General features: G+C 33.6%; 2 protein-coding genes and 1 long non-coding RNA gene across 3 annotated transcripts; 1 reads left to right on the top strand and 2 right to left on the bottom strand.

Moving 5' to 3' along the window:
• Positions 1 to 13433: 13433 nt before the first annotated feature.
• LOC128555059 (uncharacterized) lies at positions 13434 to 16633 on the top strand. The gene is made up of 2 exons (XR_008369775.1): positions 13434 to 13687; positions 16092 to 16633. It is a non-coding gene; the product is annotated as an uncharacterized LOC128555059 (long non-coding RNA).
• A 1706-nt stretch (positions 16634 to 18339) lies between these two features.
• LOC128555058 (uncharacterized) lies at positions 18340 to 19905 on the bottom strand. Its single transcript, XM_053536414.1, has 2 exons — positions 18960 to 19905; positions 18340 to 18827 (listed from the first exon to the last, which is right to left on the bottom strand). The coding sequence occupies exons 1-2, from the start codon at positions 19903 to 19905 to the stop codon at positions 18340 to 18342; spliced, it is 1434 nt and encodes a 477-aa protein (XP_053392389.1).
• Positions 19906 to 19955: 50 nt separating this feature from the next.
• LOC128555057 (uncharacterized) lies at positions 19956 to 21449 on the bottom strand. The gene has a single exon (XM_053536413.1). It carries the CDS (start codon positions 21447 to 21449, stop codon positions 19956 to 19958), a length of 1494 nt encoding a protein of 497 aa, XP_053392388.1.
• Between the last annotated feature and the right edge of the window lie 2866 nt (positions 21450 to 24315).

Raw genomic sequence — 24315 nt, 5'->3', positions numbered from 1 at the left:
AAAAAAAAACATAACCACAAAAATATCATACTCATGCTTCTATCGAACTGTCACCAGCAAGACAGACCTATCAACCTTTACGTCCAGGTCCCCTACCACTTCCCTCTTTAATGTCCGACTTCCTGCTAATGTAGAATCAAGTAATGTGATGTAGGCGTCAAATGATGATAATATTGCCGGCCGCTGCGTCTGTTTGAAGTAAAATATACTTAGAATGAAATTCTTGGATTTGCTCTTTCAGATGTTTTAAAGTAAACTTGGGTTTGGGTGGAAGTAGGTGTTCATTTGATTTATAAAACTTTAAGACAAACTTTAGGAGCGTTAGGCGTTGGAGCCCTTTCTGTTCTTGCCAGTACTGGTGTCAGTAAGTTACTTGGAAATGGCATGATTTCGGTAGCTAATGATAAGAGAAATATGAAATCACCATATTTTACAACTAATCAAAGAAAACAGCTAGTAGGATCTGGAGTGATTAAATTAACACAAAAACAAAAACAAAACGGTGAGTTTTTAGGCATGTTGGCTGCTAGTCTTGGAATACCTTTGATTACATCTTTGTTAAGCGGTAAATGTATACAGATTGATTCTCAACGGAGACCTTACAGACGAATTCCTATAAAAAATATAAACAAACCTATTACTAACTTTAAAATTGAACAATGGGTTAAACAATTAAAAATTAAAAACTTTAGGGGTGTGTTTAGTAGAAATAGTTTACCAAAAACAAAATTAAATAAAGAATGTGGAATATTCATTTGGACGACTCTGTTGGGCCTAGAACACATTGGGTTTGTTACTTTAATACTTTGTACTTTGACCCATTTGGAGTCAACCACCAAAAGAAGTAATGAATTACATCTTGGATATAAAATGTAATAATATACAATATCAAGACAAAACAAGTGTATTATGCGGTTACTATTGTTTATTTTTCATTAACATGTTACAAGATAAAGTACCGTTGTAAGGTTTACTATATAAAATACTAAAAATTAATAATGTAAAACAAAATGAACAAATAATTATTAATTACTTTTCAGTATAAATTTAAATACTTTTACATTTTATCAATAAAAATAATCTGCAAAAAGTTTGCCAAATGTTTGCCAAGTTGGCAGCGACTGCCACTTTGCTGCCCTCGTTGCAGGATTTTGGCAAAAATTTAGCAGAAGCGTTTAAACATAATTTACTAAAGGTTTTCATAAAGTACTATGAAAATCTGTTTTTTTTTGGGTGGTTGGGGGGGGGGGGGGGGGGGGGGGGGGGGGGGGGGGGGTTAATTGCTGAAATTTGTCGGCATTGGTTGGCTTGAACTGAAGACTAAAGGTTAAATGAGGTCAAAGTGGCTTGGGTGCGGTATTTCGTATACTACTCGTGTTAAATTTACATCCCGCATAATTATCATTTTAATTTGATTATCTACGATTGTAAAATAAATGAATAAACTCATGTAGTTTGATTAATTGTTCTGGCGGCATTAGAATATTATTACATGTGCCTGGAGGATACCCCAAAATCCCTGAAAAAGTGTAATATCCTGATACTAATTATCTGGTCATATTAAGTTTTGAAATAGTTTGCTGAAAAATAGTTCAGTAATAGAACAAATGCATGCTTGTCAGACATAAAAAGATTGTGATGTGATTCAAGTATTTATAAATGATTACTGAAAATTGTTATCATTTTGATTGTTTGTGTTAACATATATGCTTCAAAAGAATCCTTAGATTTTATTACATAACGGAATTATCGATCAGTCATCTCATAGCCTTGTGTGTTGAACGTAGGAAAACAACATTCTGCTATTGTCCTGTTCCCTTAAACAGATCTACCACGCAGGAGCTTGACAACCAGATGAGCAGAAGCTCAAAGATTTTTGATAAAGTTTATATACAACATTTGCAAATTGGGATAGGCGGATGGGATAAATTCTGCGAAAGTCTATGTTGTCCCATGGCTGACCAAGGTTGAAATACTAAATACTAAGAGATTGTTTTTGTCGTTACCTCCAGTCTGGAACAGGGTCCATTAAAAATAAGCAGGTTTATTATGCACAAAATGCAGCATAAAATCCAATATAATAATTAATACACACAAAACGGCTTTTGTATATCTGAGGTATAATATTAACCATAGTTTAAAAAAAACTTGCTAGTCTCTGATTACTGAGCGCAAATGTGTGAAATCTGCATACCATTATTAATTCAAGATGAGCAGCAGCAACACAACAGATCCATGCTTTAGCACTGGACAATAAATAGTCTTCAACATATTTACCAGGTAAAATGAGAAAACCGGTTCCTAGAAACCATTAATGTATGAGGTTTCCACCAGCACAGTAGGAGTACCACCATCACAACAGGAGTATCAGACAACGATAAATATTTGATTGCCAGATATAGCTCATATTATGTGATATACCGTCTGGCATATACAGTTTTAACTACGTTAAATAGCAAGAGTTTATTACAAGTTGTTATATTAATATTTTACGCACTTCCTAGTAATAAATAATAAAAATAGTAAATACGCTGTATCGGTGACTTCCAGTGTATTTAGTATCTTTATTTTTATATCCAACAAAACATAATGAATTTGCTAAAGTCGTTTGTGGCAGATCGGTCGATACTTCTTAAGCATACCAATAATGCGAAATGGGTTAAAAATGACAGATAAGACCTATTATTAACGACAAAATATGTTTTTGATACAGTAAACAGGGCCAGAAATTCATGATGTTATATTTTTTTTTATTATCGCACTAAAAGTAGCTTCCGAAAATGTGTAGTTCGGGGACGTTCGTACTTAACCTGCCGATTATCTGCATGCGAATCATACGTCGAAATTTCAGGATTATTGTGTCATTTAGTAAAGAATATTCAATTTCTTATAAAGTATTTTCCTTCGGGAAATCATCAACATGACTACTTTATATAAAATATTCCCATCGGACTTCCTTCCCGTCGGATATATTTACCATTGGAAATGACACACGTAGAAAATACTTCCCATTGCCAAATTATGGGAACTGTTGTCCATGGGAAAAGATACTAGATTTACCATGGTAAAAAGACACGCATGAATGAGAACTTAAAGTATTGTACATTCGTGAACATTTTTTTTAATATAGCATATACAGAAGTACATCATTTTTTTGCAGCATAAAGTAGGTGTGGAAAATGAAAATTGGCGGCCATTTAATGCTTAAACATGAAAAAACTAAAATGCTCTATGACATTTCTGTTACCGGTTTATGCAACCTGAAATTGCCAGATTAGTATACCTTGACATTGTAATCTAATATTAGAAACAATAATCAGCTATTGTTTTGTTTCCGCGTTTATTTAAGTATACTCTCAAGTTATGCTAATGGTTTCTTTCACAACAGTAAATAATGCAAACATAAAATTGTTCATAAATAATTGCTGATGAATGATAAATGATGAAATAATTGCAGATCTTTATGAATAGTTTTGGTAAATACATACTTTTTGGTAAAAAATGGCAGATACGTTGTCATCACTTTGGTGGGTATCAAAATAAACACAGATGTGTAGATATTTCTAATGGGCTCAGGTGCACAAACATATTTGTCATTTTTGCTATTGTAAGGAAGTATATGAACATCACATTTTTAGGAGCCTTTAACCGCCGCATGAACACGTTTGCACATGTCTCTATTTTTGTTTCTTGTAACTTCCGTAAATATTCACGTGTGTTCAAAGAAAATGAATAATTAAACCAAGACTTCAAGACATACATTTTTGTCAGGGCGACTGGTAGGTTTCCACTTGTTCCAGATAATACTTTTTCAACCCAACTGCTTTTTCATATAAGAAGTGCAGGATATATTTTTCCAATTTAGTTTTTATTTACAACTCATTTTTCTATTATGATATTTACATATAATTTCTCTTATTGTTATTTCTGAGGAAAAAATTTTATTTTAGATCTAAATTGAGAAAAGCTGTCTGTACGTTTCGACATTTTGTAGGAAATTGACTCGGCATTATTGATTTTATTTTATATATCGCAGTGCGCAATAGAATGTCAATTCATTATAATTGGTTGTAGATTCTCACCGTCACAAGTCAGTTTTATGTGTATTCAATGGAACATAACTGCTAGTATTCATATTCAAACGGTGTGGAAAAGGCGTAAATTTCAGACACCTCAAATTTAAAATTTAACTTTTCTTCATATCAAATACAAGGATATTTATTAAAAACGAGTTACCTTAAACGATTTTCGTGGTTTGCAACTTTTTCAATATTGGTTTTATTTTGTCTTTACATGTTATACTCGTCGGTCTTACAGCAAGAAAGTTCACAAGAAGATATGATGAAAGTAAGAATTAAAAAATCACGGATATTGAATTCTGAAAAGAAACCGACTTGTCAATGCGAGGTAATTTGTCTTTGATTTTAGAAATCTCTATCTCTCTCTCTCTCTCTCTCTCTCTCTCTCTCTCTCTCTCTCTTTCTGTGTGCGTGCGTGCGTGTGTGTGTCCTTAAGATAAATATATATTGTCAATCGACGGCTTATTTGCTGTCTGTTTTCCTTTAAAATGTAGCCAGTTAAAATGTTCATTATTATATAAAAATGGTCGTAACTATATATTCGCCAGTCTGTACGATATATTACTGAAAGCTGGGATAACCAATAAAAAGTAGCTTATATATAATGCATTTCGGTGGTTATTTCAGACAGAGTCATGCATATTGGTCTAAATGTAGTGGGTCATTAGTTCATGATATGTCAGTGTACCTTGTTTTGCTACACACCTCGTATATATAGAAGTACAAACAATGTTGTCAGATGTTGTGATTTTAATCATACGAACAGACTCTTGGTCATCATTTGATCGATTAAACTGCGCTCGTTTATTCGCATGTGGAATGTGGCCAACACTGTTTGATTCATCTACCTGACAAAGCATGTCTGACTGAAGATTAAAACGAAACATATGTTTTGTTCTGATGTATCTTAGACATAAGCAATTCGCAATGCAGAATTTAACACGATATACATTCGAATATACTCGGAATCATAAAGTCTAACATGTACATAATTTACCAGTTGAATACACTGTTTTCATGTCGCAAAAAAAATGCAGGATCACAATATCTTGATTTCAGTCTAATAAATTTTTTATAAACTTTTTCAAAATATTTACAGAAATAGTGTATACATGAAAACGCACCATTTCTCTAATTTTCTAGGATTTAACAAATATGTATATTGAAAATATATTGCTCCTTAACATGTACAGAAACGACAAGTTGCCAGAACAATATTCAGAAAATAATATCGTGTTCTTCCACAAAAACGGAAAACATCGGTGATATTTATGCAAATGTAAAAACGATTGCATAAGTCATCACGTTTGTGTTACTCTGATAATGATTCGTTAATTTGCTTTGTATCTCGCTAGATATAAAGTTAGCATAGAGATTTACCTCTACAAAAAGGCGTATCTGTTGTTTATTTTTTTTTTTGTTTTTTTTTTCAAACTAGAATTCACGCTCTGGTCATTTTAAGAATTATCTTTCTTTGTAAAAACATTTAAATGACATTTATTTTATTGGATTATTTTCATTTTCTGGTGCTATTACACAGTAACTATTAACAGTAAGACAAATTGATATTTTTGTTTAACCCATTTTATTTACTAAACCCGATGTCATGTACGCGCTGTTCTTTCGCATTGCATAAAATGAACTTGTAGTTTTCATTAACAGCGATCCGTCACATTATTAACACAGTTGTATCGAAAGTATATGAATTATGTTAAAAGCAATACGGCACACATATTATCATTAGATAGAGGCTAAATTCGGCTCAAGTTCTACTTATCCATTCATGGATTTTTATAATATAAGAAAGGGTATAATGCCTCAGGTCAATATTAGTTTATGTGAGGATTGGAGCAGATAGCTATCTAGAAATAGTGTTTATAGCAAAGATAACAGGAACATTGAAGGCGATATTTAAGCTTTCCTTGTACCTAAACATTGTTTATATGCGGGGCAAGTTAAATCATGAATGCATCTGCCCAATAGCTTAGGGACCGGACACCAATTTAGATTGTGGGATAATGCCTAGCAGCGTCGTGCAAACGAGTGAAAAGAATGTACTTGTAACTTCCTCATTTGATGTTCAACATTAAGGGTATAGTTCTAAGACGTGTAAGTCTGATGTCAATATAATGTAGGCAGTGGAACTAAAAATACAAACTTCAAGTAGGAACCATCTTTTTAGATATAGGTGTAGTTGACTGCATCAAAGTACGTAGACTGAAAAAATAATTAAAATAACATTTTCTAAAAAAATGTTAATTAAGCTGACCAAACTGATCCCGGGTAAAATATTTGGAAAACATGGAGACAACTCCGCTAATACTTTATGGTAGGCTTAGATAGCTATTGACCTAGTACCTCATGCAAACTCTGCACTTTTTACCTCTAGGCAGGATAAAACATGCATAATTGTCACAAGGATTAGCAATCTGAATAGATAACTGTGTAAAGATAAAAGAAGTTAATGCCCTAGGAAAGTGTGACATTTTCTGTGGTGAAATTTGTCGAGAAAGAGACGATTTTTGTGAAAAGCCAAAACCCACAAAAGTTCATGAGGTAAAATATGTTGAAAAGGTTAATGCTGGACAGAGAACAATCTCTACTACCCATATATATGCGTCAAAGTATGGAAAAATGTCTAGAAATATGAGAAAAACAAAGAAATCAATTTCAGGACTGTGAGATGCATGACTATTTTATCATGCATAGCATTTAACATAGATAGGTTACTGTTCCATTGCACTGATATAACATGGGCAGGATTATGATGAACAAACGGTGTTCACTGAACCAACCGGTTGTTTCACTTGTGTAAAGAGGGCTTACTGTAAGTCTCTATATGATGTGATTGGGTATTATGTTGCGTGCCTACAGCGATCTATTTCAGTGAGATATTATATCAAGGCAATTTCGAAAGCAACGTTAAACATCGGTCGAGTAAACTTTGCTGACGTTGTTCCGTCAAAATTACCTACCCGCCTCCTGTGCCTATATGTATTTCATACAACAAGCAGTTCCATAACGAGTGATCAAACGTAATTCTGAGACTTCTCTCGTAACTATAAAGTGTACATTAGAGCTTTCGTTACCATACCCTACCCCCTGAAAATTGTGGTGGTGTCCTATTCCGTTAGACCTTTTTTATTTCGTGCTATCTCATTGAAAGTGCGGTGTTTGAACACACAAATATTTTGTCAAATTAAAATGTTTAGGAACACTCTAATTAATTAATACTAACTAATTTATTGATCTAGAACTTATCGTGCGTTCAAGTGTGTTACATACAAAATCGTGTAAGGTCAATCGGTCAAAATTATAAGTATTTGAATTATCTTTAACAGATGAAATATTAAAATTCTTGTTTTATTTTCCACGGTCCATGCTTTTCAATCTCAACAAAAACATCAAGTCACTCTACAATCTGATAAAGTAGAAACACTGTCATATTGCGATTCTACCATAATTTGTAACAAACGGTATTCTAAAATTGCGAAATCATCCTCGTTCTTGTTGCTTGGATCGTGACGTTTGAGTTTTATTACTTGGTTGACCCGGTCACCAAATTAAAGATAAAACACGTGTGGAAAACACCATAATAAAGGACGGTTTTTGTTCTTGTTTTAATTTTAACATTTATGACATTTTCTGTGGTTTTACTAAAGTCTTACTAGAATTTCTATCAATATTTCATTCCTGCTTATTTGTGTGATAAACGCAAACGTACTTAATAACGTGCATAAAATGCAGTAAATACCCTATATATTCCTTATTGTAGCCCGATAATTCTCGTCTGTGTTTATGTCCTGTTGTGTTTTCTTAAGATGCAGACATTCTCAGTATATCCTATGTGACTGATCGACAATATCAATAAGGAATATGTTATCTGTGCTAGCAAATGAAATATGTTTTTTTTTTCTTACATGTATATTGCGTCTACTTAACTTTGAATCATTTTAGGCGATCAAAGTATGTTTAACGTTACCTGATAGTACCCGTTTTATTGAAGAAAATGTACTCAATGAATATTTCAAGTAAGTATATCACAATAATAACAATGAGACTTCACTAATATTTATATCTGTATATTTGCTTTTTTCAGCATTATGATTCTGATATTTCCACGACTGTTTTACTGATGGAAATGCTTGAGTTAGCGAACATTGATTTTTTGCCAATATTAACATTTGAACGGAGAAATGTTCAATGCATAAACAATTACTTCACGCATGCTTCCTTAAATATATGTGTACTTGCAGTCGATTCTGTGTTTTAAAACGTCTTCTGTAAAATGAACTGACGAATATTTCACCAGTTTAAACTCCAGTGTAATGTGTTCCCTGACGGTGAACTACTGTTTTCTATTTTGCGTAAGTTCGTCCTTGCTGATTTTCATAGATTAATATGACTGTGTATTCCTTTGTATATTTTGATAATAAACATTCGCACAAATACTGCTATGGGATTATGGTAAGAGATGCCTACTTTCTATGACAACTGTTTTCAGATTGTTAAACTCCATGCTGATAACTGCTCATATCTAACATAATTAGTGTTTCACTGAAGTATGGGTTTTATTAAAGCCCCAATAGTAAGGGCTTACTTACGTTATTTAGAACGCCTATTACTTTTAGCATCCCTCATGTTCCTTAAGACAAGTTACCAAACAATATTTTCTTTAGATCGTCATAGTACATATCGTGTTTGTATGAATGTACTTGTTTCTTCTCCAGCTATGTGAATAAAAAGGAGGGTTTATGCCATAAATAAAAATTATGTGGTTCAGAAGGCGAGTCTGGATATGTCGTATGTGAAGATTATCAATATATGCCTGGAGTCCCATGCATTGTTTATTCGTTTGGGTAAGTTTCTAATCATTACATATAAGAATGGTAAATATAAAATATATCACTATAATCCGTGTAAGCATTGAAATCAAGAAACTAGTAAAAAGAGACCGAATTCATTATATGTTCAATTTAGAGAAAAAAGATATGTGTGTACCACAAACATATTAAACAACAAGCACAACTAACCAAAATGGTGACTGAAGAAAAAAAATAAATTCGGTAGAAAGACACATCCTTGGAGCACTCTGTACCCCTTTCCACAAATAGAAAATAATATAAAGGGTAATAATTGTTCACCAGTGTGAACTCGTATCTATCATGTTATGCTACAAAGGTCAATACGTTATGATCAGCTTATTATTGAGGCGATTTGTTTCGCATAGTGTACGTAGTTCATTAGATTTCATTCATTTTCAGTTCAAGGTTTGTATTTGATTTCGAAGTAGACGTAATAAAGAACTACAACTGTGAAGTTCACACCTTTGATCCTAGGTAAGTTGTTGTGTATATCATTTTGATGGGTGTAAAATAATATCCAGACGGGTTATGCTTAATGTATGTCTGTGCATTATGGCGCGGGAATATTGCCAAGTTATTCTCCCTACAACTGAGCAAATCAAATAAGTATTGGCAAACTAAGAGATCAAAAATGGCGATACGCTTCACAACGCCTGATAAATCATACACTGCCGTGAACCTTTGGCCCCCGCTAAGATGATGAGAAAGAACATGTGATGTTTTAACGAAATGCATGTACTGACCAAATATAATCATTAAACCTTGCAAGGACTTTTGTTTATGGGAAATTTTATTGTTTGCATATGTGTTGTTGTAAAATGATGCATGGGAGGGGGTGGTGTCTATACTTAAAGAATCCGAAAAACAAACGGATAAATGATTCATGTTGCAAGCATTTGATTAAAGTATCAATGTAAGCATACGCGACTATTCAGAAATGCTGAACCCAGTAACATTATTGTCAAAGAAACGGCTCTGACTAAGGGAAGTAACATTTTTGGAAATCTGAAACTAAACATTCCTTATAAAATGTTTTATTGTTTTGTTTCTTTTTGTTAACGTTTCAATGTGTGATTTAAAATCACTTTTAAAGGTAGAATTCTCGACCTAGTTTATTTAAAAATATACAACGTGTACATTTAACTGTTCGAGGATATGACCACAGGGCTAAACATTTAGCTTTTTTCATATTTTGGCTTTTAGACGTTTGAAGGCTGATCAATGTTAAAATTGACAACAAAAATGTTTCTGTAAAGAAAGCAAAAAGAAGTCATTAAGTTGTCATGGTTACAGTTCGTTTGTTAATCCGTTTGATAATGTTTCCATAGGATAAGTAAGTATTCATCATTTGTTGTCGCAGTTTAAAATAAATAAATTTATTACCTGACAGTGTAATAAAACTGGTTTCACTATTTTTCTGCATGTAAAAATGTATGAAAGTTATTAATTGTCATGACAACAGTAGTAAAAATGTTGAAATAACTTGATGAGCTCATATCTTCCGTCTGATTTTCAAAGGCTAAAATACTATTTTCAAGAGGAAAACAATTGAAGCTGCAAATTTTTAAAGAAGACAAAATTAAAAAGCTGGTTTCTTACCATGGCAACAGAAGACAAGGACAAACTTATATGCCTCAATAGGTTATAACTTGGCATGTAACTAACAATCTTTAATAATCTTTAATATGGTTTGAATTTGAACTTTGACCTATCTGCCAAAACACTACAGTGGTCATCTACTGAGTATGGGCATCTATGTTATAAAACTGGATGACCATATGGCGATATGTTCTCAGGCTTACATGTATTCATTTAAAACCACTTCGCCCGTGTTAAAGAGCAGTTATTTGATAGGTTGTGTGCATCAAAGAACATAGGAACTTGTTATGAAAAGCTGAGGCAGCTAATGTTATCTGAAGACTTTAACTCATTACGTACGCAGATCGAATTTTTGCGTTTGTTGCAATTCTTATTGAGTATCGCATATTGTATTTATGCGTCGAGTGATCATAGCCATGTATGCCCAGGATCGTAGAAATGCGCTCTCAGCCTGATAGTATTGTATGCCGTGTGGTGTATTGTTTACGTTTGTAACAGTACTAACGACTGGACTGCTGTCAAAGTTTTTTAAGTTCTTCTAACAATTTCAACCAAAAAAAAAAAAAAAAGGAAACAATTTACACAAAATAATATTTTACCTGGAGGCAATCGAAAAAAAATCTCAATTTTTATTATGTGTCCATGTATTTTTAGTCGATTCATCACTAAATATATAAATTCGCAAGTTATTTCTTGAAATTGCATGTATATCTTCACTCTTTATTATACTACAGTGCTTTTCTATTTGATTCAGAATTTTCAATTCTGTTACATAAAGTATAATTCTGTTCTTGCATGATTTGCATAAAAAACATTTGGTTTTTTTTTAATTTTTGCAATAGATGATATTGAATTAAAACGAAAAAAAAATCACATAATGGTCCAATTCGTTTTGAATTCCGGAATTATAAACGTCAACAATCATTAAAAAGAATTAAGGCCATAGAGTGCACCAGTTCTTTGGGCATAAATTAAAAAAAAAAAAAAAAAAAAAAAAAAAATCATTTACGTTAGAAGTAGATGCTAGTTACATTGGTGCTGGTTTGGTATTTTTACAAGATGACAACTCGGGAATTCTGTCTGTTATTTCTCAAAGAAGTTCAGGCAATTTATATACTATTGAAAAAAGAGTATCTTATTATGGCAATTCAGCACTTTGAATTATATCTAAATGCGGCAATGAACCCTATTGTTGTCTTTAGAGACCATGATCCTCCTCTAACTTTCATGAATGTAAAATTAGAGATTTTTTTTAGATGGAGTCTTTTATTCCAAGAGTTTATCTTGGATATTCAGGATATCAAGGACAACGATAACATACCAGATGTCTTATGCAGGATTTGAACCAAGTACTCTGCAATTTATAAAAGTGAATGTTATTTAGTATGTGTTATAATTTAAATATGACATATTTGAAGCCTTTTATCATTCATTATATATGTTTCAATTGCATTATGTTGTAAAATGAAAAGTTGTATCAATTATTTCTTAACAACAAAATATTACCAGTTTGGACATTAAACATTTGTGGATTATGGCTTTAAATAAATTTATGTCCTGATTATCAAGAATTTAGAAATAATACCGACAATGTAACTGAAATCTAACTATGCTAATCTCTTTCAACACTGTAACTGTTAGCCTTGTGTAATTTTCACAATCATGGAGACTGCACATTATCATAAACATTCCATCACTTTTCAGTAAATGAGCATGTCTTTACCCCTAAGTCTCTTTTGTTAACTCATTGTTTTTGACCTATGTTTGAGACATCCTGAGGAGTTGTTTATATCTTATGGTGTTCTATAATGTTCTACCATAGTACGGATAATCAGGGTGTGGTAATTATTTTTAATGTCTGGTCTTTTCATTCTTGTATTACATTAAATATCTGGAACCTCCCATGCTACTTTACTGAGGACATGGTTAAACCTGTAGTTAAAGATCTTTAAAAAAATCATTTATTTCTGCAGTCAATTGAAATCATGAATGGAAATATTATTAACATGGGTGTAAATTAAACTATACTTATAAAATCTTCCAAGTTTGAACAAATATTTATATTTATCCACTTTCGTCCGTAAGTTATATCCAAATAGAATTATAATTTCACTTCGAAACATTCATCATTTTTACACACCTACTGCGTTTAATAAAAATTTGAACATTTCCGATTTTATTACTTTTGCACATGTAAACACATTAAATTGCAATAAATAGAAATACATTATTAACACAGAGTATTTACATCAGCATTACTCAAAATTAACACCCATTTTAAATTGTGTGAATATCGATGGTTTATTTTGATGTATAATTTATTTCTAAACATGTACACAAACGTTGTGTGACACGCACTGAGACAGTTAAGTTGTAATATTTACACCTATCTTTGAAGAATTATTAAATTTACAGAAAGCGTTTATTTACACACATTTTTATGTATGAAGTATGTTTTACTGTGTTATTTTTATCCACTTGAATTTAATGCGATGTAAGTGTACGAATATTTCAGCTTTCTAAAAGTTAACATTTTCCGACCATTCATTTCTCTGATAATGAAATTTCATCGTCGGAATCATCATCCGACGGACTGATACGTCAAAATCAGCATGATACTAAATGTTTTCTTCAATGTAAGAATAATCTCGGGCAGCCGACATTATTTTAATCTTTTGAAATACAGTATGAACGAAACACAGCGGAGTTTGTCTTTTTTATTTCCTTTATCGAATATTTACAAACATTTATTTTAACAAGGAAACTAATTATTAGCATAATTAATAATTATAGCATCTAAGAAATAATAGCCGGTATGCAAAATAATTTTGCTTTTATCAGGATTATCAAAAATTAACGAGAATGTCACGCAATCAGCATGATCTCGGTGCCGCTACTATACTCGTCAATCGCCGTCCTGGGGAGTCCTGATAACGCGCGTATAGTCGGATATCGACGCTACAGGGGTAGAAAATATAGCGCCTTTAGTCGCATTTCGGCCCCAAGGAGTTAAGAAAAGAAAATAAAATCCCATCGGGAGTGCATTTCCATCTAATTGGGATAGCCGATAAAGATTTTACTAATGATGACGGTTGGGAAATGCAGAGGCTTTCGTCCATAATGAAAAAACTTGGACACTCACGTGTATGGTTATGTAGTGGTGGTGTATGATATAAGTTTCCATGACAAATTCTGTCATGTCATTATTTCATTGTGAAAATGCTACCTACATGTCAAGCATAGATCTTTCATGTCATTTCAGAAAATTAGTTGCAAAATATAAGGAAAATAGCTCTACAGAACAAACAAATTGAAGAAAAAGGCTGAGGACTATTTGAATCTACCATATTTTTCGTGCCATAAATATCCTATTTATTGAAAAAGAAAATTAACTGAAAACACCTTTTAATGTAATTTTGCCTCAAAACCATGATTATCATATGGGAAATGATATTACTAAGAAAGAAAAGTACCCATACTCATATATTTTTTAATAAATAAGGAAGTTATCGCTGTTTTAATACAATTTCTACTGCCATATGACTCGGCAATTTTATCTGCATACTTCACTATTGCCACATATTGAATCTGCTGGCAGTATGTTTTCCATCTTAGGTAAACTACATACTGTTACTAACAATAACCAGCTTATTATATGTAAAAGCAATGAATCAATTATTATGAGACAATTTGACATAAAATCGACAATTCTGGTTTAAATGTCGTTTTTATGGCGGCCATATTGGAATTAGGACGCCATTTTGTTTTCTTCTTTGTTTCTAATTAGTTTACATTTTGCACAATATAGTAATCGAATGTAGTGCCAAAGTTGGACCTCGTAAGATGCATAAATCAGTTGTTATCAGCCGATTCCAGAAATCCGCAGTTTCATTAATATTTTAAACATTTTAACCCCAAAAATAGACATTTTGCATCATGATACTTTTCTATACTTTTTATAAGTTGTTGCATACATCTTGTATAATACTTACACAAAAAAGTCAATTCTTTGCGAGTTTTTTCCTTTATTTGGCATTTTGGCCATAAATGCCCTTTACTATTACTATAAATTTCAATTCGTAAGAAATTAGTTTCATAGCATGATTGTGTTTATATTGCAGAATGAAATGATATTAGGTTATTTAACATTGTTCTGTACAATACGGAGATATATTTGGACGAGTACCCAGCTGAGAAAACCATATTGGACGATCCGCTAGGCGAGTTCAATATGGTTTTCTCAGCTGGGTACGAGTCAAAATATATCTCTTATTGTACAGTACAATGTTAAATAACCTTTTTATTCTATATCTATTTTATCTTACTATAATAATAGTTTAAATTAAAAATGTTTCAATGAATATTGTATTCCTGCCTGTTCAAGTTTTCCCAGCTTGGTATGAGTGCAAATATATATTAAATATATATACAGAACAATGTTAGACTTTAAAGAACCTTTTTATTCTATATTTATTTCATTTCATAAGTAGTATACTTAATTCATTGAATGTTGTTGTTTCTGCGTATCATCATTAAAAATGTATATGGTGCAACCTCCCTACAACAGCCATTTGGCGATTTGTGTGGCAATAATACTTGGCTGAGATATTATGCCCGCAAACATTGTCAGCAAGTTTGGTGACGAGCGGATGAAAGCTGTTCGATTTAAAAGAGCAGACAAGGCTAAATTCCCCGTTTTTTCGAGTAATTCAAGGACTGTAATCAAAGAGTGCCTGGTACAATTTGGCTGGTTATCGAAATTGGCCGAGATGTAATGCCCACACACATTGTCAGCAAGTTTGGTGAAGATCCGACAAAAACTGAATTATAAAGCAGACATGTTTTGGATGCTGACCGCCCGTCCGCTGCCATTCATAATCTTCTCCATTTTGTTTCTTAACCGTTAAATAAAAACTGCTGAGGTAGCTAGTCATGGCTGAAACCAATTTCTAGGTTTCGTCCGGAACGACTTCTTTAGCGACTTTACAAATATTCCTATATCTGATGATCCTTTTTACAGTGTTTTTAAGTTTTTGATTATCAACGAAAGTTTTAATATCTAAATTAAATAGCATTGTTATCCCCTGAATCGTTTTTGTGTGTTAAAAAAAAAAATCTCAAAGTAAATCCAGATTTCAAGACGCATAATCAAACTCTGTACATAGAGCGCCTACTTAATCCGATTTACATTCGGAACATTTTCACGCGTTTCGGGTTTTATCTTATGTTTAACATGGGACTGTTGAACCGTCCAAATACAGAAAATACAGGATTTTTTTGTACGCTCTTGCGTCCAAATACAGAAAATACAGTATTTTTGCACGCACGTGCATCAAACTACCGTAATATATTGTACGGTCACGTGTTGCAAATGAATGTTCGCGATTGGATAGATAAAATAGGTATAGAATAATTATACATATTGCAGTCACTCCTTTATATTTTCAATAGCATTAAAGTCACGTTCACATTTAACTAAATTATAAAAGAGAGCTTTTTGCATATTTAAATGATAAAATTGATGCATTTATTATGATATATTTTATAGAAAACAATCGATATTCTGAAGATAGATATAGAAGGATGGGAATGGAAAGTTCTTCCGGACATACTGCTGTCTCAACAGTTTGAGTGTGTAAAACAACTTGCCATAGAAGTTCATTTTGGACTACAGATTAACAAGACAACTGGATTTAAAACATTCTCTCGAAATAACTGGGGTTTTGTTTCAAAGAATGAACAATTAGATGTGCTTAAAAACCTGCAGACGTTTGGCTTTAAGATATTCAAAAGAAAATCAAACCCTGTGTCGAAGGTGTTTTTAAAAAGATTTTGTAGAGAGATAACAACTTGTAACGTTTTATCGTTGATAAATCATAATTTTGAACCCAGTAAATGTCAAATTTCAATAAGTCTGTGATGTTAAGAAAAAACCTATATTGTGCATGTTATAGGAATCATACACTTAGAAACTAATAAGAAATATGAATTTCCCTGATCACAAAACAGCACATTATTCAAACGGCCTCCACAAATATCATAGCTCTTTTTCCCTCAATATTTCTTGACCTGACTAAAGATAACCATATCTGTATTGTCTCCGTTATCTTTTCATTGAGTCCAATAAGTAATTATGTAAAGTAGTTAAATGTAAATCCAGGAAAGGGGGCGTGAGTGGTGCCGCACTTTCCATTACCTCTAATGAAAATAATTAATTATGAAAAACGGACAAACCAACATTTAGTAACATATATGTAATTAGATGAATTTTACAAACGCGAGATTTTGCAAGGATTCAAACTTGCATTATAAATAATTATTGGTAGAGATAATTTATCCAAACCAGTTACTTCTAGCATAGACCAGAAAAAAATATGGCAAAATGCGTACCAATTCGGAAGAGCGAACATTTTCTACAGCAGGGTCAGGTCAGGGGCCGTAACTCCTACAATATCCAGGTGCTCAACTGCACATGCTGACCAACATTCCTGTAAATTTTGGTAACACTAATTCAAATACTTTTGGAGCTACGTGCAACACAACATTAAAATGACCAATTTTTAACTAATTCAGGGGCAATAACTCCTACACGACTTAATGAATCCGAACGCAAAACCCCAGGTGCACAACTGCACATGCTGACCAACATTCCTTTAAACTTTGATGACTCTAGGTCAAATATTTTTGGAGCTACGCACGACACAACATTAAAATGTCCATTCTTTTAATAAATCAGGGGTCATAACTCCTACATGACTGGATAAATCCGGACGCGAAACCCTAGTTGCACAACTACACATGCTGACCAACATTCTTGTAAAGTTTTGTGACTCTACGTCAAATACTTTTGGAGGTAGGCGCGACACAACACTAAAATGATCAATGTTTACAAAGTAAGGGGTCATAACTCCTACATGACTGAATGAATTCGGACGCGAAACCCCAGGTACAAAACTACACATGCTGGGCAAGATTCCTGTAGAGTTTTATGACTCTATGTCAAACACTTTTGGAGCTAGGCGTGACACAATATTCTCGGAAGGACGGAAGGGTGGACGGACAGAAGGACGGACGGACGGACAACGGCAAATCTATATGCATCCCCCTCAACCCCCCCCCCCCCCCCCCCAGTTGGGTCATAAAAAAACATGTTGTAAAGATCAAATCATTTACTGCCTTGGGGGAAAGTTTGACATTTTTATGGTGAAATTAAGACCAACATAATTTCAAAAGGTAAATTTTTTTGAGAAAGTTATATCTGGAAAGAGAATGATCTCTACTACCCGTATATATGCGTAAAAGTATGGGAAACATATCATGAAATATGAGAAAATCGAAGAAAAGAATTTCAGGACTGTTAGATGCATGACTGTGTTATTATGTTTAGCAGGTTACATAGATGGCTTACTTTTCTATTTCACTGGTATAACATGGACAGGATTATGACTGTTAAACTGTGTTCACTCAAACATTTCACTCTATAAAAATATCGCTTCCCTTGTGTAAATAGGGTTAGCGTTTGTCTCTAAAATATACTAAAATCTCTGTAATGATGTTAAATATTAAATATTATTTTGAAAAAATTGAGACGAGAAAACTATATACTCTCTCTCTCTCTCTCTCTCTCTCTCTCTCTCCATGTTAACTGGAATAGGAGTATAAAACGAAGTTTCAGAGATTTTTCTGCATTAAATTGTATAGTAAAATTCAGGTCAGTTAATTTTACCATACGTAAGATCCGCGAATATACTCGCATTATCAATTCTTATACGTAGGAAGAATTTACGAAATGCATACTACATAAGCACAAAATTAAACCAGTATCTCGAAGACATTGCTGCCAGTGTTTGATTTGTACCATAATGATTCCCTTCTTCATGGAAGCTCTTTACAAGCAGTCTTGTTACAGGACTTTTACGCGGTAATATAATTGGATATCTTACATCATATGGCAAAAATCTTGCATGCGTTAGTCTTGTATCACACCTCATCATACCTTGTTCGTCTATTTTTACATTCAACGGAATCAGTTTACTGTTTCTTGGTATTGGTTGACCTTTAACTATGCTCGAGTATTCTTCTGGATACTGTTTTACTTGCGCTTTATGTATCAACAAGTTCTCTGCTTCTTGTAATTCTTTCACTGTCAATACACTGTTCTTGTTTCTGTCATTTGTATTCCTAAAGTTGTCTGCAAATCTTTTGACCCATGCTGTTACTCTAAGAAGACGCGACCAATCAGAGAATCTCTCTGGATCTAAAAGATCTTCTGTTGTAACGTCACCTACAAAATATGTGTCAATTTCAGGGCTTTCATCTACCTTTCACTTTTTCTTGAATTCACATTCCGTTACATCACTTTGACCAATAATATTGACAGGCTAATGTCTTTCATCTTTATGTAAAAACTGTGGACCGTTCCACCATAGTGTGTTCTGTACGAGATCTTCCGCAGTTGTTCTCCTTGACGCTATATCTGCTGGATTATCAGTAGTTGAAACATACCGCCACTGTTTAGGCGCGCTATATGTATGTATTTCTCCAATTCTATGTGCCACAAAAGGCTTGAATCGTCTACTTTCATTGCTTATCCAATGAATAACGTTAGCACTATCTGTCCAGAACGTAACTTTAATCATGCTCATTACAATTGCTTTTGTAACAGTTAGTGCTAGACGAAGTCCTAAAACCGCTGCCATAAGCTCAAGACGAGGAATGTTAACAGCAGTGAGGGGTGAAACTCTGGTCTTGCTGCACACAAATTTCACACTAATGTCATCATCTTGATTTTTAGATCTCATAAAGACAGCTGTTCCATATGCTTCTTCAACGAAGACGTTCAGTGATGGATTTTTCGAGTCGTTAAACGATAAACTTCGCGGTATAATGACCTTATTTAATACAGGTAGATCATCCAGCCATTCCATAGTTTTGTCAGTCAAGTTACTGCTTACTCTATCGTCCCAATCATATCTTCCTAACCAAAACTGCTGCAGGAGTATTTTACCTTTAACAATGTAAGGGGAGAGAAAACCTAGCGGATCGAATAGGCTAGCGACTCTTTTCAGTAGGTTTCTTTTTCTGACTGTTGGTACTGAGCTAACATTTTTATTCAGTTTAAATGTAAAGACGTCTTCCTCAGCTTGCCATGTCACTCCCAAGGCTTTTGTGGTCGGTAAGTAACTTGTGTCTAGGTTTACCTCCTTGGCTCTTTCTTTCTGCGGTATATTTTCTAATACGATACGTGAATTTGAAAGCCACTTTCTTGCGCACATACCGGCTTTCAACCATAATGCAGATAGTTGTTCATACAGTTCTAATGCTGATTCTTCTGTAGGCATAGAGTCCATAGAATCCTCCATATAGGTTGACTAAAGAACCGTTTCAGCTGCTAATGGATAACTTTTTTCATTCAGTTTCGCGTTTGTCTGTGCAACCAGTTGTGTGCTAGAAAGGGTGACGCTTTAACACCAAACACTAGAGTACTAAACTCATATTCGCAAGAGTCCCATAAAAATCTATGAAATATTATGTTTGTTTCGTGAATTCCGACTCTTAAATACATTTCACTTATGTCGCAAACCAGAGCAATGTCATATTTACGAAATCGAAGTAATACATCGAAAAGTTCATTCTGTAGCTTGGGACCTGTTTGAATAAAATCATTCAGACACACTCCGTTGTATTTTGCCGATGCATCAAAGACTATTCTTACTTTGGTTGTCTCTTTTTCAAGCCGTACTACTGGAAAGTGAGGAAAGTACCACTTATTTACTGGATCTGTTTCATCTTGGGGTACTTTATGTATGTATCCTTTATTCACATAGTTTTCTATAGTCTCTGTGTACGCAATCTCAATATTTGGTTCTTTTTTCAACCTTTTCTCGGTATGTTGCAAACGTTTGACGGCCATTTCATAATCATTTGGAATGTTACTTGGATCTGTTTTCCACGGAATTTTCACCTCATAACGACCGTCTTCAACCTTCATGTCCTTTTCACTTTCTTTCAAAACCTTTTGTTCTATCTGTGTTAACGGTTGTTCTTTTATTGTCAGACCTGAATTGTCAATTTCCCAGAAACCTTTCAACATTTGGTCTAAATCATCTGGTTCATTAACAAAGTATGTTGAGAACAGACTTATTTGTTGTGGATCGTTATCTAGCTGCCCCACACAACCCAAAGGAGTCAACCGTGCAACTGGTTCTCCAGCCTTTCCGCGAATTTCGTGTAACGAAGAATGTAACGTAGCATAGTCCAGTCCTATTAACATATCAACAGCTCTATTCTGATCAATGAATGGAAAATTAATTCCCTTTAAGTGCTCCCATTTGTTTATGTATTTATTCCAGTTAACTGTCTGTAACGATCCTATCACATTGTCTAATACTAATGCATCCATCTCCGTCTGTGACTGCCCATATAGACTTTTAACAGTTAAACTCACTGACATTGTTTCAAAAGTTTGAACTTTATCATTCAATGTATTCACCTGGACTGTCTCAATTTTTCCTTGAAGTCCCAGTTCTCCAGCAAGGCTTTGATTGATATACGTTTTCGTGCTTCCGCCCTCTAGTAATGCATTTATCAAGATTTTTCTAGAATTTTCTGTGTACACTACTACTGGAACAGTACGTAAAGCTATTTGACTTTTTCTTGTGAAGAATCCTTGTTGTTGTTGCTGCTTTGGTTCACCGAATGTATCTCCATTTTTCGTAATAGATTTTTGCGCGTTACTATTCAAAGGTGACTGCTGGCAATGTAAGAGTTTATGATGATTTTTTGTACAGCCGTTGGTACCGCAAACTCGAAAGTTCTTACAATTATTTCCTCGGTGGTTGTCTCGTAAACACATAAAACACAATCCTACATCTCTTGCTTTCTTCCGCCTATTCGTAATATCCATAGATTTGAAAATTTCACATTCCCAGACATTATGCAAGTCTGATTTGCAAACTTTACAGTCTTTCTTTAACTTTTGCTTATGCTTATTGTCAGCAAAAAAGGATTTGTTACTGTTTCTTGGTCTGTCACTGCTTGCTAGACCGTGCTTTGATTCTGAAGCTATTGACAAGTACTTTGATTCTTGATTAATCCAATTTCTTAATGTTTCAACAGATTCTTCTTCCTTTGTTTCATAAAGCCAACGATGAAACCTACTTAACATTTTTTCCGGTAATTTTCTTTGTAATGATAAATACAATGAACCAACCGTCCCCGAGATCCTCTTCACGGTTAGCCTCTTTCAAATTAATAACAGCTACATCAAGCAGGTCAGCGAATTTTTCTACTATCTTCGGATCTTCACTTTTTAATGATGGAAATTTATCAATATCATCAAGAAACCGCATTAACTTTCTACGTTCACCACCGAACTTTCTTTCTAATCGGTCTTTAGCAGCACTGTATGCTTCAACAGAATGTCCTAAATCATCTATGGCTTGTAATGCTTCGCCTTTCAAATACTGACGTAACTGTAGCAATTTATACTCTGGCGTCGCTGGTGCTTTATCGATGCACGCCATAAATGCAGCCTTCCAAGTTTCATATTTCCGTTTGTCACCATAAAACACCGGAATACCAACACGTTTCATTTGTCGCCATAGGTCTTTTTCTAAATTTTCAGTTGATTCATCATTAACTGAACTTGTACTCTGTTGTGTCATTAATTTATCATACACTGTCTGTGTAGTCTCACTGTATATTTTGTTCAATAGCTCAATCTCTTCAGTTACTTTATTTGCATTTTCATAGTCTTTGTTTTCTTTATACATATTACAAAGTTCCTCCAAAACAACTACTGCCTCATCTATCACCGAATCCAGTTGACTTCTAATTCCCTTGACTAATTCTTTATCAATCAATTCTACCTCTACTGCATTCAAAAGTTTACTTTTGGTCTTTGTAAACGCTGTCTTCACTTTAGATTTCTTAAGCTTTAAGTCTAAAATTTCATCCATGATGTGTGTAGGCTCTTCCATTTTACACTTGAAACTATAGTTCTATATCCGAACTTTTTATCCGAAATTCAACTATACACAATTCTACACAACTGTCCAATTCTGTAGCGAAATACTGTCCTGAAACGAATTAGAAACCTCGCTCTGCTACCATAATGTTTTATAGGTTCCATAAGAACCCTCTATTTTGTACACAACGAACACAATTCCTTGTTTCATCTTTATTGTCTTTCTATTCTTTCTATTCTTTCGAAACGTACACATAACGTATTTTAAACAAAAACGAATCTCACTGTTCTAAATTTAATCGAATATGTTCTACATTTTTTGACCGACTCTAAACAAGGTTAAATGATACCAAACTCCTTGAAACCAGTCTTTAATAAATAAACATCCACCCACAAATTGTAGAACAATAATTTCTAAATGAAGGTTAAACAATATTTCAACATGTCTTATTTCACTAATTTTACTGGTAAGTTACTGCCACTTAAATTGAACTTTTGGGAACTGCTGTAGTATAGATCAATGCATTTTAATCAATATATAAATTGAACTTTTTAAGTTGTTTAAATTAAAGACAGTGTCAAGGTATGTCTCTTACATAGGTGGCCTACAACAGAAGGATTGTTACCATAGATGTTGGCACACACAAATATAGTTTTGTAATGTCTAGCAAACAGTGAGTCTCTGCTTGTAAATTCTGAAGAATCAACCCTTATAAGAGACGGAGAAATAGGGATGTAAAACTTACCAATATAAGTGTGAACGAATCTTCTTATTAACAGACCCCTCTCCTCGGCACTCTTTTCAGGCTTTTCTTCTTTGGGATATTTTAGTTATTCTGCAAGATATGTGCAAAAAATTGTAACACACTTCAGCATATTATGTACACATAGTGAGATAAATTATCATATATAAAATTTCATTGGGTAGGACAGATCATTATAATGGCAACAAACGTGACAATGTGACTAAATGCACCATACCTACTTGGGTTGAAATTTCCCTTTTTAAAACATGGAAAATAAAAAGTCAACATTTTGAGGTGCAACCACACCTAAGTGCTTGATTTTAACCAGAGCGGGTTCGGGTCTTAATGAACAATTAAGGCTTTTCTGGTGCAGTGAAGCCGTGTTTACTTCTCAACGACATAGAACTTTATTATAAATGAGTATAACCTCAACCTTCGGTATTCAGTGGACTCTGAAAACACAACGGTTATCAATATGAGAGATGAAATGTAGGTCATGATATTGCAGGCAGTTAGTGAACAGGTCAGGTATTTATGGACATTCTAGAGGATATTAGTGAACATTTGTGGATTTTTTTATATATAAAAAAAAAAAACACAAGTAACATTTTTAACTGCAAGAAGTAATTGCTAAAGACTAACACGTATGATTCAGTTCGTTCGGTTCCATCGTTTACAATGATCAGGAACGCAACAAAAGATACCCTCACATCACGCTAAAAACCGATAGATCTTGCTTATAGTGGAACAATTATTTTACATGCCAGTTTGCAAAATAAACAATCATTAAATAAATAATTTTCCCCGAAATTACGCCGTTTCCTGATGTTTTCGAATTGATATCAGAATAAAATAGAACAGTGTAAACTTTTGTGTTGTCAGAGCGAATATCAAATATCTGATGTAACTGAACAAAGCTACTTAAAACCTCATTACCAGAGTCAAGAGGTAAAGTAGCTTGTCCACATTTACTGTCTGGCTACATGTCATACTCAAATAGGAACACAAATTAACGAGCAACACAACATTCTTGCATAAAACTACTTTTTCACTGGATC

The sequence above is a fragment of the Mercenaria mercenaria genome, unplaced genomic scaffold, assembly GCF_021730395.1.
Source record: "Mercenaria mercenaria strain notata unplaced genomic scaffold, MADL_Memer_1 contig_990, whole genome shotgun sequence".
Taxonomy (NCBI): Eukaryota; Metazoa; Mollusca; class Bivalvia; order Venerida; family Veneridae; genus Mercenaria; species Mercenaria mercenaria.
The sequence above is the reverse complement of the archived record's forward strand: the minus strand, read 5'-3'. Positions and strand labels throughout refer to the sequence as shown.